A 15,793-nucleotide genomic window follows, 5' to 3' on the forward strand; every position below is an offset into this window, starting at 1 on the left:
TGAGGAGAGGATTTGACAGGCTTGGCGAGCTGTTGGAATGTTGAAATCTGTTTGGAATAATAATAATAATAATATGCTTTCGGTGCATACTAAAGTAAAATTTTACAAGTCCATGGTTAGACCAATTTTAATTTATGGGCATGAGTCATGGTACATTGCAATTGCAACAGATCAGAAAGTATTAGGCTTTGAGAATAAAATACTGAGAAGGATTCTTGGGGTAAAGTGGCAAGACAGAGTTACAAATGAAAGAGTTAGGGATATTACGAGTGTGGAACCAGTTGATGAATATGTGATACTGTCTCGGTGGAAATGGCTGGGGCACATATATAGAAGAGAAGGCAGTTTAATACAGGATTTGCCAGAGTAGACTGCTAGAGGAAGAAGAGGAAGAGGTAGGCCGAGGGAAATCTGGCTGAGGACAATGAAAAGAGAAGCGGGAGAGGAGTGTTGGTGGGACCTGAAGGAGATGGCAAGAGACAAATATTGGTGGAGAGAGTTCATCGAGGCCCTATGCATCCCGTGGGGTGCCACAGGAAATGACTGATTGATTGATTGAATGATATTCTTCATGAGCTTAGAGTACCCTAGGTGAGCATAGTGAACCAGGGTTGAGGCAGAAGATGGTGGTTGGAGTGGTGGTGGGAGCCGCGTCTTCAGCCACATCAGTGCAAGTGACCAACCTTCAGAGGCTGTTTAAGATTCCAGAGATGAAATTGGAGTGGTAGAGAAAGATTAAAGTGTCCCGGGTGGAATGATAAGTGTTTTTGTACCCCGAGCGAGGTTAGGATGATGATATTTGTTTTGAATTACAGTGTGTAAAGCTAAAAGTATCTTCAGCTAATTAAAATATCTTAGACGAGCTAAATGTGCCCCAAATGAGCTTAGAATACCTCAAATGAGCTTAGTAAACCCGATTTGGCCAGTGGCTGATGACAGCCGTGGTGGGACGTGCGTCTTCACCGACATCAGTACTGTACAAGTGGCTAACCTTTTGAGCTTCTTCTTGTTTCACAGGTGAGCGTAGAGATCATGATGAGTTCAAGGTGCTCGAAGTGATATTAAAGAGAATTCTGAATGAGATTTAGGTGACCCAAGTAAGATTAGGATCTCTTGTGAGATTAGGGTAACTGAGGTGCGGTTAAGTTGCCCCAAGAAAGTGAGATTAGAATGTTTCAAGTGAGGTATCAGTGATAGTAATGTGCTCAGGTGAGAACAGAGTAACATTAGGGTGCCTCAGATGAGACTGGGAATAAGTGAAGGTACCACATCTGATTATAGGGTGAGAGATGAATACCAAATAGTCGATTGAGATGCCATTGGTATAGATTAAAGTAACATTTTTTTGCCACAGGTGAGATTATCATGTCTTACGTAAGATAAGGGTGCCAAGGTGAGACTAGGGTGCAGTAAAGGTCCCACAGGTGAAATGAAGATGTTTTCATGAAATTAAAGTCTCTCTGGTGAGCTTAGGATTCCCTGGGTGAGACTGGGGGGAGATTATCGTGACGTCAGTGCCTTAGGTGAGATCAGGGTGATATTAGAATCCCTCAGGTGAGATCAGGGTGATATTAGGGCCCCTTAGGAGAGATCAGGGTGATATGAGAATGCCTCAAGTGAGAGATCAGGGCGATATTAGGGTGCCTTAGGTAAAGTTAAAATGATGTTAGGTTGCCTTATGTGAGATAAGGGTGATATCAGGATGCCTTATGTGAGATGAGGGGTATTATTAGGCTGCCATAGATGAGGCCAGGGTGATATTATGATGCCTTAGATGAGATCAGGGTGATATTAGGATGCCTTAGGTGAGACCAGAATGATATTAAGGTGCATTAAGTGAGATCAGAATGATATCAGGGTGCCTCAGGAGAGATCTTCCATTTTGTATTTGTATCAGTCCATACAAAACGCACAAGCCCGGACCATCCCCTTGGAGGGAGAGTAATAACCCTTCTTTATGCTGGAGATGTACGAATGGGGAAGGAACGTCTGTAGGAAGAACGATGCGGAAGAAAGTGGCATTTTGGCATGGGGATTGTTTGTATGAAAGGGTTTGCTTGTCATTAGCAGAACTTTTCCTATACAGAGATTCAGTTACACCTTCACTCCACTCTTACACACTCTTCCATGTGTCCTGGCTAATTTACAGTTTTCAAACCCAGTCAACAACTACAGGTTAGCCTATTAAGGATAATCTACAAAGTCTAATAAACTAGCCTCTCTGTCTTACAGGTTAGCTACTTCTCCACTTCCCCTGAGCTAAGCAACAAGGTGCGCTTTGAGTACTTCTCCCGCACCATCCCATCGGACCAACACCAGGCCAGGGCCATGGTAGGCTTGGTCACTCGCCTGGGATGGTCATACATCTCCATCATCTACGAGGAGAGTAACTACGGCATCAAGGTGGGTGCATCAATATAATTATGTAAACAGATAGACACGTAGACGGATTGAATGGCTGACTGACTGGTTGATAGATCAGGACGAGCTGGCCACGTGATTGGGTTGGTCATATAATCCATTTTTTATGACAACAAGAACTATGGCATTAAGATGACAGAATGGAGACTGAACGACTGATTAGCAGAGTGTACATTATGTGAGGGAAATGGAGGGAAAAGGAGAGATCGCGAATGAGGTGGAGTGATGGAGTGGAAATGTAAAATACAAGGGTAAGGATGGTCTGAGCTAAAAGAAGAACAGCAGTGAAGGGGGAGGGGGGAGACAAATGGAAGGGAGGCCATTGGTTCGTGGCTACCCCCTGTGGGATTAAAGCCTCTGAACGTAGATAGATATACGAACATATAAAATAATCTTTATCGCATTGTCTAGTTTTTTCATCGACTGGCACAACATTTATTTATTTAACCTGTGCTGCAAGTGTAGGAAGTGAATGGGTACTTATTATCCAGTCATTTCCTAGTTTCTTTCCCTCTTCATTCCACACAACAACCCACGAATCTATTCCTCCATTCATCCATCCATCCAGCTACTGACCTAATCAACTATTTTTTTACTATCAGACTTTGCCTTCCTCTCTACCTCCTTCTTCCAACACCACCTCTTCGCCACCATACCCTTAACTTTACTTCTCTTACATCAGCACAGCTATATTATTTTACTTATCATAACTCAGCACAGCTATATTACTTTACTTCTATTGCCTCAGCACAGCTATATTACTTCTCTTACCTCAGCACAGCTATATTTCTTTACCTCTCTTACCTCAGCACAGCTATATTTCTTTACCTCTCTTACCTCAGCACAGCTATATTGCTTTACTTCTCTTACCTCAGCACAGCTATATTGCTTTACTTCTCTTACCTCAGCACAGCTGTATTTCTTTACTTCTCTGACTTCAGCACAGCTGTATTACTTTCTTCCTCCCATCTTTCTGTCCTTTGTACCTTCCTTCATCTTTTTGACATTCTTTCCTTCCTACCATCCTTCATCTTTTTGGCCTTCTGTCCTTCCTACCTTCCATCATATTTTTGACCTTCTTTCCTTCCTACCTTTCTTCATCTGTTTTGCCCTTTCGTCCTTCTTTCTTTCCTTTCCTACTTCCTCCCTTCCTTTCCTTCTTCCTTTCTTCTTTCCTTTCCTACATTCCGCCTTCCTTCCTTCCTGCTTCCTTCCTTCCTCCCTTCCCTCCTTTTTTACGATTGCATTCCTCCTCCATGCCCCTGTCTGGAGATTCTGTCACTCTCACGTTGGCTTCCAGGCTCTTGGAATCAAGGATAACTTCCATGTCTTGCACCAATTGTTATTACTTCTTGTTCCCTCTTTTTTGCCCTGTTCTCTCTCTCTCTCTCTCTCTCTCTCTCTCTCTCTCTCTCTCTCTCTCTCTAGTCTATATATATATATATATATATATATATATATATATATATATATATATATATATATATATATATATATATTGCCTGAGTGATAGGCTGATTAATAAAATGAATGGTAAACCGTTAAAATTCACATAAAAGTTTGATGAAATGGCTAAATAGTTATTGGATTGTGTGCACACACCCACACCCACTCTCTCTCTCTCTCTCTCTCTCTCTCTCTCTCTCTCTCTCTCTCTCTCTCTCTCCATTAATGTCTTCAGCTTGGACTGGTTCACAACTACCAGTATCTTGGGGTATGAACTGACAGGGGTTTAATCTAAACATCAAGAAAATACCGTAACAAAAACCCAGGGTTGTAGGGGCCATCACAACCCTGAAGCGTGGTGCCTTATTCCATGTTAGAGGGACTTTTTACCTTCAGGCCATAAGATCGATGGTTGACTATTGAGTTCTTAACTTCACAGCACTCAACGTCCCATTCTTTAATAAACTTGGGATAGTACAGAATTATGCCCTGCGACACATCCTGAACACCCCTAAGTGAAAAAGACATTGCAACGTTCAGCGGGAAACCAGCCATGTTCAAGCTGAAATCCTTATAAAGCAGCGCACTGCCTGCATCCATCCCAAATGATCCCTCTTCCAAATCCATATGTATCTCTCACACAGCAGAGGCCATCACTGCCATTGGTATAAAGCATATCGTCCTAGGCAAGTGAGTAGACATCTCTTACCCCAGCTACGTTTACCCCCCACCCTGGGAACCATTACCCATCCACCACCTTTCCTCATACTGTCTCAAAACAGTCATTCGTCCACATTTCTTCTGTCAGAAATTTCTCTCTCACACTGACTCCATCGCGACCATTGGCTCTCTGATACTATCGCATACACAGACGGGTCAACAAATACATCCTTTGGTGCTACCTGAGTTTTATTTTCATTTATTTGCTTTTTGTCTTTGGAGATATTAGACAAAAGTGGATACTTCTTGATGTAGCCTCCACCCTTCAAACTGAACTCGTTGGCATTGAAGGAGCCTTCTGATATGAGTTTGAACAGACATGTACACACATCTTCATTCATAATGACTCCAAAACAGCTACACACGCATTCATACATTCCACTTCGAGACAATATTGACCTCAAGACGAGAGTTCTGTCCTTTGCCCAAGATCTTCAGAGACCGGGCAGCTATGTCTCAGCTGGGTACCCAGCCACGTCTGGATACATGGAAGTGAATGCTCTGGTAGGGCAACAAGGAACGATGAAACTAGATAAATTTCTGATATCCTCAAGGCACACAACCTAGCACAAGTTAATGAAAGTATAAAATGTGCATCACATAATCTATGAAGGAGAGTTCATGCATGTCATGTAGAACAGTCCTCACATTCAGCAACATGGTATGCACCTGCCACTGAATACCAGTCACTCCAGTTTCACCGAGCCATATTCCCCCCATATTAGCAACTACCACCGTCGCCTCAGTCTCTGATACAAGAGTTTCAGACAGTTGATCGTGCCTTAGAACGAAGAGGAGTGCTAATATTAAAAAAAAAAAAAAAAAAAAAAAAAAAAAAAAAAGGTGCTGCTACTGCTGCACTACCTCTTAGAACGTCTGCCACCAGTAACATAAGGCGTGGACTCCCACCAATGCCTACGGTCTCCAAACCCGAGCCAGCAACAACAGCTGCCGGACTAACGGCTCACACCTTCCACGCCACACTAATAAAAAGGTCATTGTCTTTCCGCCACCCAGGTCGCAGTGACGGACGGCCTCATGAGTAGTAACTCTGATTAGACAGAAAAAAAAAAAAATCTCATTTTTTAGCCCCCACCCCCCCGAGGTGGGCTGCTGACCGCAAGAACTCATGTTAAGTATCATCTTGGCAATATTCAACAACAACAGCAACAGCAACACACACACACACACACACACACACACACACACACACACACACACACACACACACACACACACACACACACACACACACACACACACACACACACACACACACGCACGCACACACACACACCTACATGCATCCATGGCACAAATACTGTTTATAGTGTGGACTAAGCTCCGTTTTTTCTAATAATGAGATTAACATGATTGACAGTATTGACAACATTAATTACGAGGGCGTCAACAACAATAACAATATTTGCAGTTTAAATATTAGCTTAAGAATTCATCCACCCATCATCCAGTCCTACATTGCCCCATGTGGAGAGTAGGAGCCCGGGACTAGGCAGTTGGTCCCGACATTTAAGATGAGAGTGACCAGCCTCACTCATCCCTGGGTGGCATTACAAGAGCAATCAACCCCAACCATTCCTTGGACATAAACCTTCACCGGCTCGATCCGACTGGAGCGCAATAATTACCCACTAAACCACCAGGCTCCAAATTTGGTTATATGGTTACCACCCAGAGTAGTAAATGGTTTCCTGGTGTACAGGAAACCATTTGGCTTGTCACTCAGTGTAGAGTCACCCATAGGCAGAAGGAAGAGAAAAGAATGAAGGAAAGAAAGACAGAAGAGAGAGTGTAAAGTTACCCGTAGGCAGAAGGACAAGGAGAGAATGAAAGAAAGGAAGACAGAAGAGGATGGAAGGAAAGAAGGATGGAGGAGAGGAAAGAGCAGACACCCAACAGCTGCACTACATCTAGTGAGTGGATGGTGAGCGCCCCCACCCACCACAGGGTATAATAATAAAAATAATAATAGATATTGCTGTTGCTCCTGCTACTAACGATGATGATAGTAATCATTATTACAATCATCATCTTGTCTTTTTCTTACCTACAGGTGAAGCGAGGTAGGGTAAAACATGCCAGGAAAATTAAAAGAACAATGCGGTAGTGGGGGAACTAATTAACAACATGCCCAATGAAATGGGCAGCACACTAATTCATTCACTATTCAAGCCTCTGGAATCCTCTTATACCTTCCAGTTTTACCTTTCCTCTCGTAGCTTCATAATCACATATTCGTATCAGACAGTCAGTCCGACTACTATTATGTTTAAAAAGTAATGCCAAACCCCTGACATACACTCCACGGTACAGAACTCATTCAGCTACGTCGATCCATTGCCAGTTTTTTTGTCTCGTTCGATTTAATACTTCTTTTTTTTTCTGACACTCATTTATCCTACGTATCCACCTTCTTAGTCTACCACACCTCCTCCCACCTTCCAGCTTTCGCACATATATCCCTTTCACCATCCTATTTACATCCATTATCATTACGTGATCATTTAATCAATACACGTTCTCATAACTGATCGTCCGCCGACATTATGACTTCATATCTTGCACGAATCATTACGAGTATATTCATGTCCTATTTACTCTCTGCACTCCACACACTTTTCACAAACCATCTCCACTGATCTAGCTCATGATTGTTTTTTCCTATTCATGCCTCATCAGAGTCTCACCCTTTTGTTAGTGACTACTTACACTCGTTCATGTAATCATCTTGCAGTTGCCACGATAATGCCTCGGTTTTGTATCAAAGCCTTCATAGCACCAGCGAATTCCCTTCCCTTTGCCACTCAAATTTCCACTTTCTTTGCACATTTATGTTCCATTTCTATCATTGCACCAGGTACTTAATCTCTATCGCAATTACAACTCTCTCCATTCAAGAGAACATTACACTATGAGTCACCCTCTCCCTTGCCAAATATCATTTTACTCTTATCTACAATTACTTTCAAAGCTCGGTGTTAACAGGCATAAAAACTAGCACGCACCGAGCTGTAACGTTCCTGTTTACTAAAAGCCAGCAGCACCGCATCATCATCATGCATCATATCTGAAAAACTCCATCATTCACCATTCATTATCATTCTCTCTCTCTCTCTCTCTCTCTCTACTTATTTATTTACATGTAACACCAAACCAGCAACCGAAATCAGGTACATCAGGAACAACAGCAACGGAGGAGACTTCTTAGTAGTATCACTGTCACCACCAAGATAAGCAACTGCAACAAGAAAAACATCAATTATAGCGAAACCACAACAGCAACAACAACGACAGGAAGTTAACGACAACACTTACAGTTGGAAAATGAGGATCCTTAACGAGAACAGTAACAGCACCAACAAACCCATTCATACAATAACAAGAAGAAGCCACTTAGAGAGTCCAACACCCGTGCCCGCCATCTTGTCTCACGACCAAATATGTGACTTCGTTCTGCGACCTTGACTTTCGACAGATTACTTTAAAAATCGAATTCCTTCATTCTTGTATAACTCTTAAGGCAACAAGTTTGGTTCGAAGCGGAGCGATTTTTTTTTTTTTTTTTTAACAGATTCTGCCGATTTACTTTAACATTTGACCTTCCTGTGTTACCGTGAGTTTCTGAAAGTAGCATCTCTTTAATCTTGTTTTAACCAGAATCTTTTCACAAAGTTATGTGTACAGGGATAAAATCTGTTTGACTCTGACATGCGACATTGACCTTTGACATTATTAAAAGCAGCAAGTCAACCTCTGGGGTTATCCTCAGCTAATCCACCAGGTTTGTTCCAGATCAGGTCAAAACTGTTTTAGTTTTGTTCCTACAGAGACACGGGTCAAACTTTGACCTTGCCTTGTGACCTTGACCTATGACTGATTATTTTTCCCTTCCCGCCTGATCAATGGTAGCTCAACCAAGTTTGGTTCAAATCAGACTAAAACTTTTTTGTGTTGACGTTGCTTCTTGACCTTGACCTTTGACCTATTATTCCTAGAATAAGATCTTAATTCCGAGCTTAAACACCAGTACTTGAAATTGGTTTATTTTAGTTTGAGTGATTTTACTGAAACCCACACACACACAGGTTAAACTTTAACCTTGACCCGTGACCTTGACACATGACTGATTGTTCTCAAAACTGAATCACACCATTCTTGCCTTTCCCTCAATCATTCCCCCAAGGTTGGTAGGAACAGGACGAGATCTGTTTAAGATAATTTTGCTAGGTCAACGTTTGAACAAGCCGTGCGACCTTGACCATTAACCTATTGTTCTCAAAACAGCAGATCTTCTTACTAATTGCCCTTTAACCCTTCCACTAAATTTGGTTGAAATCGGACAAAAAATAAGTTATTTTGTTCACACACACACACACACACACACACACACACACACACGCACACAAAACATACCACCCGTGCTAGTCAATGTTACCTAATCGACAACAACAGTGATGGTGAATTAATAGTGATCCGGTCGAGCAAAATCAGGACTGACTTGAAGTAAATTTGCTCGGCGTATTCTTGCTTGAACCTGACGCAAATCTGTTGTACTTGGCGTATATTTATTAGATGTATAATTGCTCGACCGTGACGTATGTGCTTGGCGTGTTTTTCCTTGTTGTAAACCTGTTGGACCTTGATCTGTTTGTTCGACGCATCGTATATTTGCTCGACATAAACTTACACTACTTGAATTTGCCCGATCTTGACGTATTTGTTTGGCCTGTGATTATTAGATGTATACTTGCATAAAAAATCCTGGATGATGTAATATTTTCCTACAGATTAACGACAGACCATGATAGCGAAATAAAAAGTCGCATTACAATTGGATGGAAAGCTTTTGGTAAACATAGATACAATAGGTAAAGTTGCTTGCCAATATGTGTGAAACGAAAAGTATGTAACGATTGTATAATTCCAGCTGTGACGTATGGTTGTGAGACCTGGAAACTGACAAAATCGATGGAAAATGACCTAATCCGTTCTCAGAGAGCAACGGAATGGTCAGTGTTGGGAATATCCTTAAGAGATAGGAAAAGATCAGCTTGAGTGAGAGAGCAGCCCAAAGTCAAAAATATTACAGAAGTTGTAAAAGAGCAGAAATGGAGGTGGGCGGGCCATGTAGCAAGAATAAGGGATAACCGATGCAGCAAGAGGCTGACTGACTGGACACGAAGAGATGGTATGCGTAGCAGATAAAGTCCAGACAGGAGGTGGAGAGATGAGACAGAGAAATTTGCAGAGAAAACGTGGCAAATAATGGCTCAGTCAATGAATTAGTGGAGAAGGTTGGGGGAGGCCTTTGTTCAGCAGTGGACATGTAATGGCTGATGATGAGGAGGATGTTGAAATTAGTGGGATTCAGAAACTGTCGTCCTTTGTTGCGGTCCATGCAGCTGTATGACATACGAGTATGAGTAACAATATGCATTAAAGGCTGAGAAAAAATGACGTACTTATCAATGTGAGGATCACACAAAATATGAAAAAAAATTTGTTCCAGTTTCTGCTACAGAAATCTGTCATAGCATCTTTTGCTATCCACTGAGAAATGACAAAACTGTCAACGTAACTGCTTTGAGTAAAGAGTAGGTCTAGCTGTGTGAGTTATCATACAGTATTCAGTAATCCCATAAAGCAAATATTTTTGTCACAGTAATCTTTTCATTAGAGTAGTATATCACCAGTCTGTTTTTGCTGACACTGTCCTAATGGGCTAAACTAGGGCACTGTAGAGCCTCTATCTTGAGACTCTTTTCTTCACACACACACACACACACACACACACACACACACACACACACACACACACACACACGTCTTTTTTTTTTTTTCCACATATCATCCTCATTATCTCTCTGACAGTCATGCTAGGGGCTAGTCGTCGTCTGATGTTTATGCAGTGTTGATCTGGCCGCTTTGATGTGTATGGGAAGCTGTGGATGTACAGTATAAGTAAATTAATATATAGATAAATAAATATAGATAGATAGATAGATATACTAAATGTGTATATATAAGTATATAGATACATAGATAGACAGATAGATAAATAGATAGGTAGATATGGATAATTAGATAGACAGAGATAGATAGATAGATAGATAGACAAGTAGATAGATGCACTATATAGATATATAGGTAGATAGATAGATAGACAGTTATATATATATATATATATATATATATATATATATATGGACCCTCTGTGGTACAGTGGTAGAGCGAGGGTTCGCGCCCCGCCAGGGTAATAAACTTTGGGAGTGTTCACCCGCCCAGGTACTGCACTGGTGGACACAAGGGGTGTTGTGGTTCAACCAGTGTCGCTTACTATAAAGTGTGCTTGCACCCAGTCGGCTTGCGCGGGCCGATTACACTTGGTTCACAGACTACACACACATCTAAAGCCACTACAACACTACAGTTACACTTACAAGCACTTCTCACCCTACATACAATCTCTACCAGACAGCCTAAGCCACTTGGTAGAGATACATTGGCTGTATCGTCTCGACTTCGGTCGGGATAGGCCGGTCCTGCAGTGAATACTCAAACGACTGATGATATATATATACGAGTATATTGGAAGGATATGTTTCAGTCACAACACATTGGGATCATTTCAGCCCCACGCAACTCGACAAGTGACAGAGCAGTTGTAATCTATCCCAGACACAACACGAGCGTCTTTACATGTTGGAGAGACACATATTACACGCGTGTACAAATATATTTGTACGCTCCTGACTGTGAATCGAACCCTAGACCTCTTAGCTAAAAGCCAGTCACTGGTACCATTCGACCAGGCGATGAAACCTGTGCCCACCTGATATTTTTTTATTTCTTATTTTTGACGAACCAGGTAAATCCATTATAGAAGGATATATTTCAGTCACGACACATTAGGATTATATCACAGCCCCACGCAACTCGGCAAGTGACAGAACGGTTTTAATAGATGATGGAGAAACTCACATTACACGAGTGTGTACATACATACTTGTACAGTCCTGACTGGTCAAAAAAAAAAAAAAAAAAAAAAGAGTCACAGCTTTTATCACGCCGTGGTCGAGTGGTATCAGTGCCTGACTTCTATCTAAGAGGTCCATGGTTCGATTCTCAGTCAGGAGCGTACAAATATATTTGTACACACGCGTGTAATGTGTGTCTCTCCAACATCTAAAGACGCTCGTGTTGTGTCCGGGATATAATAAAACTGCTCTGTCACTTTCCGAGTTGCGTGGGGCTGTAATATAATCCTAACGTGTTGATATATATATATATATATATATATATATATATATATATATATATATATATATATATATATATATATATATATATTATTTATTTATTTATTTATATTATGATAGGAAGAAGGAACCAAAGGCCACGAGCCCGCAATAACTGTTCCTTCCAAGAGAAAAACAAAATACAGGAGAGAGCCAAATTCAAGATCCGATCATTTCGAGATGCCTGGACACACTGCGTTTGAATGACTGGAGATCATAGGCAGCAGGAAATACAGACATATGGAGACAGTTGCAGAGCTGACCGGTTGCATAAATGAAGGACTGGGAGTAACGGTTAACTCTTGCAGTAGAGAGTTGTACAGAAAAGGGATGAGAGTTTGTTGCTAGACGGGTGCTACGCGTCCGTCGTAGAGGTGGAAGGATGCAAGCAGACAGTTCAGAGGAGCAGTGACCATTGAAGTAGCGATAGAAAAGAGATAAAGATGCAACAGTGCGGCGAAGACAGAGGTTGAAGGGAGCCAGTAAGAGGAGGAGAGTTAATGAGACGAAAAGCCTTTGACTCCACCCTACTGAGAAGAGCTGTATGTGGGGAGCCCACCCAAACATGAGAGTTGTATTCTACACTAGGGCGGATAAAACCCGTGTATAAAGTCAACAACTGTGCAGGGGTAAATAAGGAATGGAGTCGGCCTAGCACACCTAATCTCTTGGAAGCAGATTTTACAAGAGATGTAATATGATCTTTCCAAGACAAGTCCCGAGTGAATGAAACCCCAGGCAAGTTCAAGGATGATGCAGGATTAAGCTGAATATTATTAAACATTAGTGGGTACTCCTGTGGAAGATTTTGTCGGGTTGATAGGTGTAAGAACTGAGTCTTTGATGCTTTAAAGCAAGATTCTTTTTATCCCAGTCAGAGATGCGAGCCAAGTCAGACATTAGGTGTGCCGTAACCTCATCCCTTGTTTGTTGAAGTAACTGCTGAGATGGACGTTGCGGGAACCGAATGGAAAGGTGAAGGGTGGAGTTAGCAGCGTACGAGTGGACAGGGTTAGATGTACTGTACAGCTTAGAAGGTCATATATATATATATATATATATGTATGTTTACTGTGCATAGGCAGATAGATAGATAGGCAGATAGATTAGATATGTGTGTGTTTGTGTGCATATATATATATATATATATATATATATATTATGTATATGTGTGTGTGTGTGAACGTATATGTGTATTTTTGTATGTTTTTTTTTTTTTTGTATGTGTGTATGAATACAGGTGTTTTAGCGCACGAGTTCCACACGCATGACAAGGGTGGGCAAGTGTGTTACATTGGATTAAGCCATGTTTTTCTCTGGGATGGTTGGCAGTCTCAGGGATTAGAGGAAATTTGCATGTACGACACAGCCTGAACAATGGAAGGCCGATAACAATAATATCCCAATAATAATAATATCGGAAACAGAAAGGCAAAAAATCGTGAAAGAAATGGTAGAAATAATCTTTATTTACCAAGACTAATGGTAACAGTAGAAGTATAAAAAATAACAACTTATTCTAATATAGAATAGATGAAGAACAATAACGAAAACATTATTAACCACAACAATGTCACATACCTGAAACAACGTTAAAAGTAGAAACCCCTCAGAGAGAACGCATGTCTCCGCCAACGCCAATAAAATTTATTATTTACTGTTGTTATTCCTCTTTCCTTCCAGCCAAATACTTTGTCTGACTTATTATAATCAATTAATTCTACGGTTTTAGTATGTCTTGCAGATTCGCAAAGTGTGCATGCCTTCGCCAACGCCAATAGGTATTATGACTTATTCCTCCATCTGGATCGAGGTCCATCTCAGTATCTAATTATCTCCTTCTTGGCCCACTGCCAACTTATCCACCAGATTTAATTAACATCCTGTTATTGTTTTTTGACATACTCGTATCTTGTACACAAAAAGGCAAACAGTCACGGGCGAATACATAACCTTCCAGTATCGATGGCGGAGATAAAAAGAACAGTTGCAGTAATAATTCACACAATGGTAACGACTTAGAGCAACAGTAATAACATGCTAAAGAACATTAACCATCATCAACTCATATTTAACAAAAAACAACAGCATAATAGCAATAGGAATATTATACAAAAACACCGCATCAGTAATAGCATTTACTTTCTGATTTCCTCATTCAGAAACAAGTATTGATGTTGTTGATGCTGGAAAGCGTAAAAGGTATCTTAGATGGTTTGGCCATACGCAAAGAAAGAAGAATGACAGACTGCGTACGAGAGTGTATGTGAGTAAAGTGCAAGGATGGAGAGGAAAGCGGAGATGGAAGATAAGATGAAAGGATGGGATGGAAAGATGTACGCGAGCGAGGGTGGTGTGCATTGGAGGCAGCCTAAAATCTGAGAACAGGGTGATATAGAGATGGTTCATTTGTGGCCATCTGTTCCGACTCCCTGTAGATAGATAGAATGATTAATTGATTGATCGCCTAATTGACAAGCAGACATAAAACAAATCAGAAGCCACAAATGCCAAATCCTCATCCTGTGTTTATCAATGTCGAAGAGGTTCTTTCTAGGCTCTGTTTGTCTGTCTGTTAGCAACCTTATGGAAAACCAGTGGATGAACCTGCACCAAATTTGAAATGAAGATTGCAGACCAGTGTAGGAACAAGTGTTTAAGTTTTTACAGATGGAGCCCAGAAGTACTGTAGGATCATGTTGTTTTGGTGACGGTATGTGCCCTCTGAGTGCTCTTGTTGTTATAGTGACTGTTGTGGTAAGGTAAAGAGAAATAGATGAAAAAGTGGAGAGTGGAGTCATTAGCACAGGATAAGCCTAGATGCGTTACTCAAGTCTTTCCTTCTTAGCGCCTCTTCCCTAACAGTTTATGTTATATGATACATTTTAATATTCTCTTGTACACTATTTATATATTTTTAATTTATACGCCGTTTACATTAATATCATTCAAAAGGATACTGAGGTCTAATGTACAAAATAATTAGCCAAGGAAGAGGGTTTACGATATCTCGAAAGCCGCTAAAAATACTGCCCTCAGTGACAAATAAGAAACAACACCAGTACCCTGGCTATACTCGTATAATAATAACGTCAACATTAACAACAAAGAAAACAAAATGAGTACTAACAATATATAAAAAAAAATCACAAATGCTACAGGAATAACAAAAACACCGGAAAGATAATCAACGACAAACGACAAATATCCCCAAACAAAAAATTAACGATAAGCATAAGAGCAACATAGCAAAAAATAAATAAATAAATAAATAACAAATAACGATAATATATGAGTAAAAACTAACACAAATCTACCTATCTATCTAGACGCTTCTATCCCTTAAAGGGTAAAAAACAGACAAATGGCCTCCATGTCGTCCTGTCCAATGGCACTTAACTGCCTTGCACCCAGCTCACACCCCCCTCTCTCATATACCTCTCCACTCCATCCCTCCAGCTCATCCTCGGTCTCCCCCTCCCTCCTCCACCCCCTGTTCACCTCATTCACATAAACTCTTCTCGTTAGTCTCTTGTTCTCTATCCTCTCCATATGGCCAAAGAACATCAGTGTATTTCTCCTAACGCTTTCTATCACATCCACATCTACACCACAACGCTCCACTTCATTTGTCAGTCTGTCTCTCCATGTAACTCCACAGGCTCCTCTCAAATAACTCATTTCCACTGCTCTCACTCTTGTCTTGTGTCCCTCCAACAACGTCCAAGCTTCACCTCCATACGTTAGAGCTGCCATCACAATACTATCATGCAGCGACTTTTTTACTTCCATGCTCACTTCCCTATTTCTTATCACTACTTTCAAAGACCCAGCAACCTTTCTTCCTTGTTGTACCCTTTCTAGCACCTCACCCTCCAAACTTCCAT

At 41.0% G+C, this 15,793-nt stretch overlaps 1 protein-coding gene across 1 annotated transcript in view; it reads left to right on the forward strand.

The window, feature by feature from the left end:
- The window catches only part of LOC145401764 (metabotropic glutamate receptor 6-like), a 413,465-nt gene that overhangs the window by 321,344 nt on the left and 76,328 nt on the right, over positions 1–15,793 (forward strand). The window contains exon 5 of the mRNA XM_080273941.1: positions 2,233–2,403. Within this exon, the coding sequence (XP_080130067.1) occupies positions 2,233–2,403 (171 nt within the window). The remainder of the gene's footprint in view (positions 1–2,232; positions 2,404–15,793) is intronic.

The sequence above is a fragment of the Coenobita brevimanus genome, chromosome 56 (assembly GCF_032717465.1).
Source record: "Coenobita brevimanus isolate Jiangsu-jjx chromosome 56, ASM3271746v2, whole genome shotgun sequence".
NCBI classification, from domain to species: domain Eukaryota; kingdom Metazoa; phylum Arthropoda; class Malacostraca; order Decapoda; family Coenobitidae; genus Coenobita; species Coenobita brevimanus.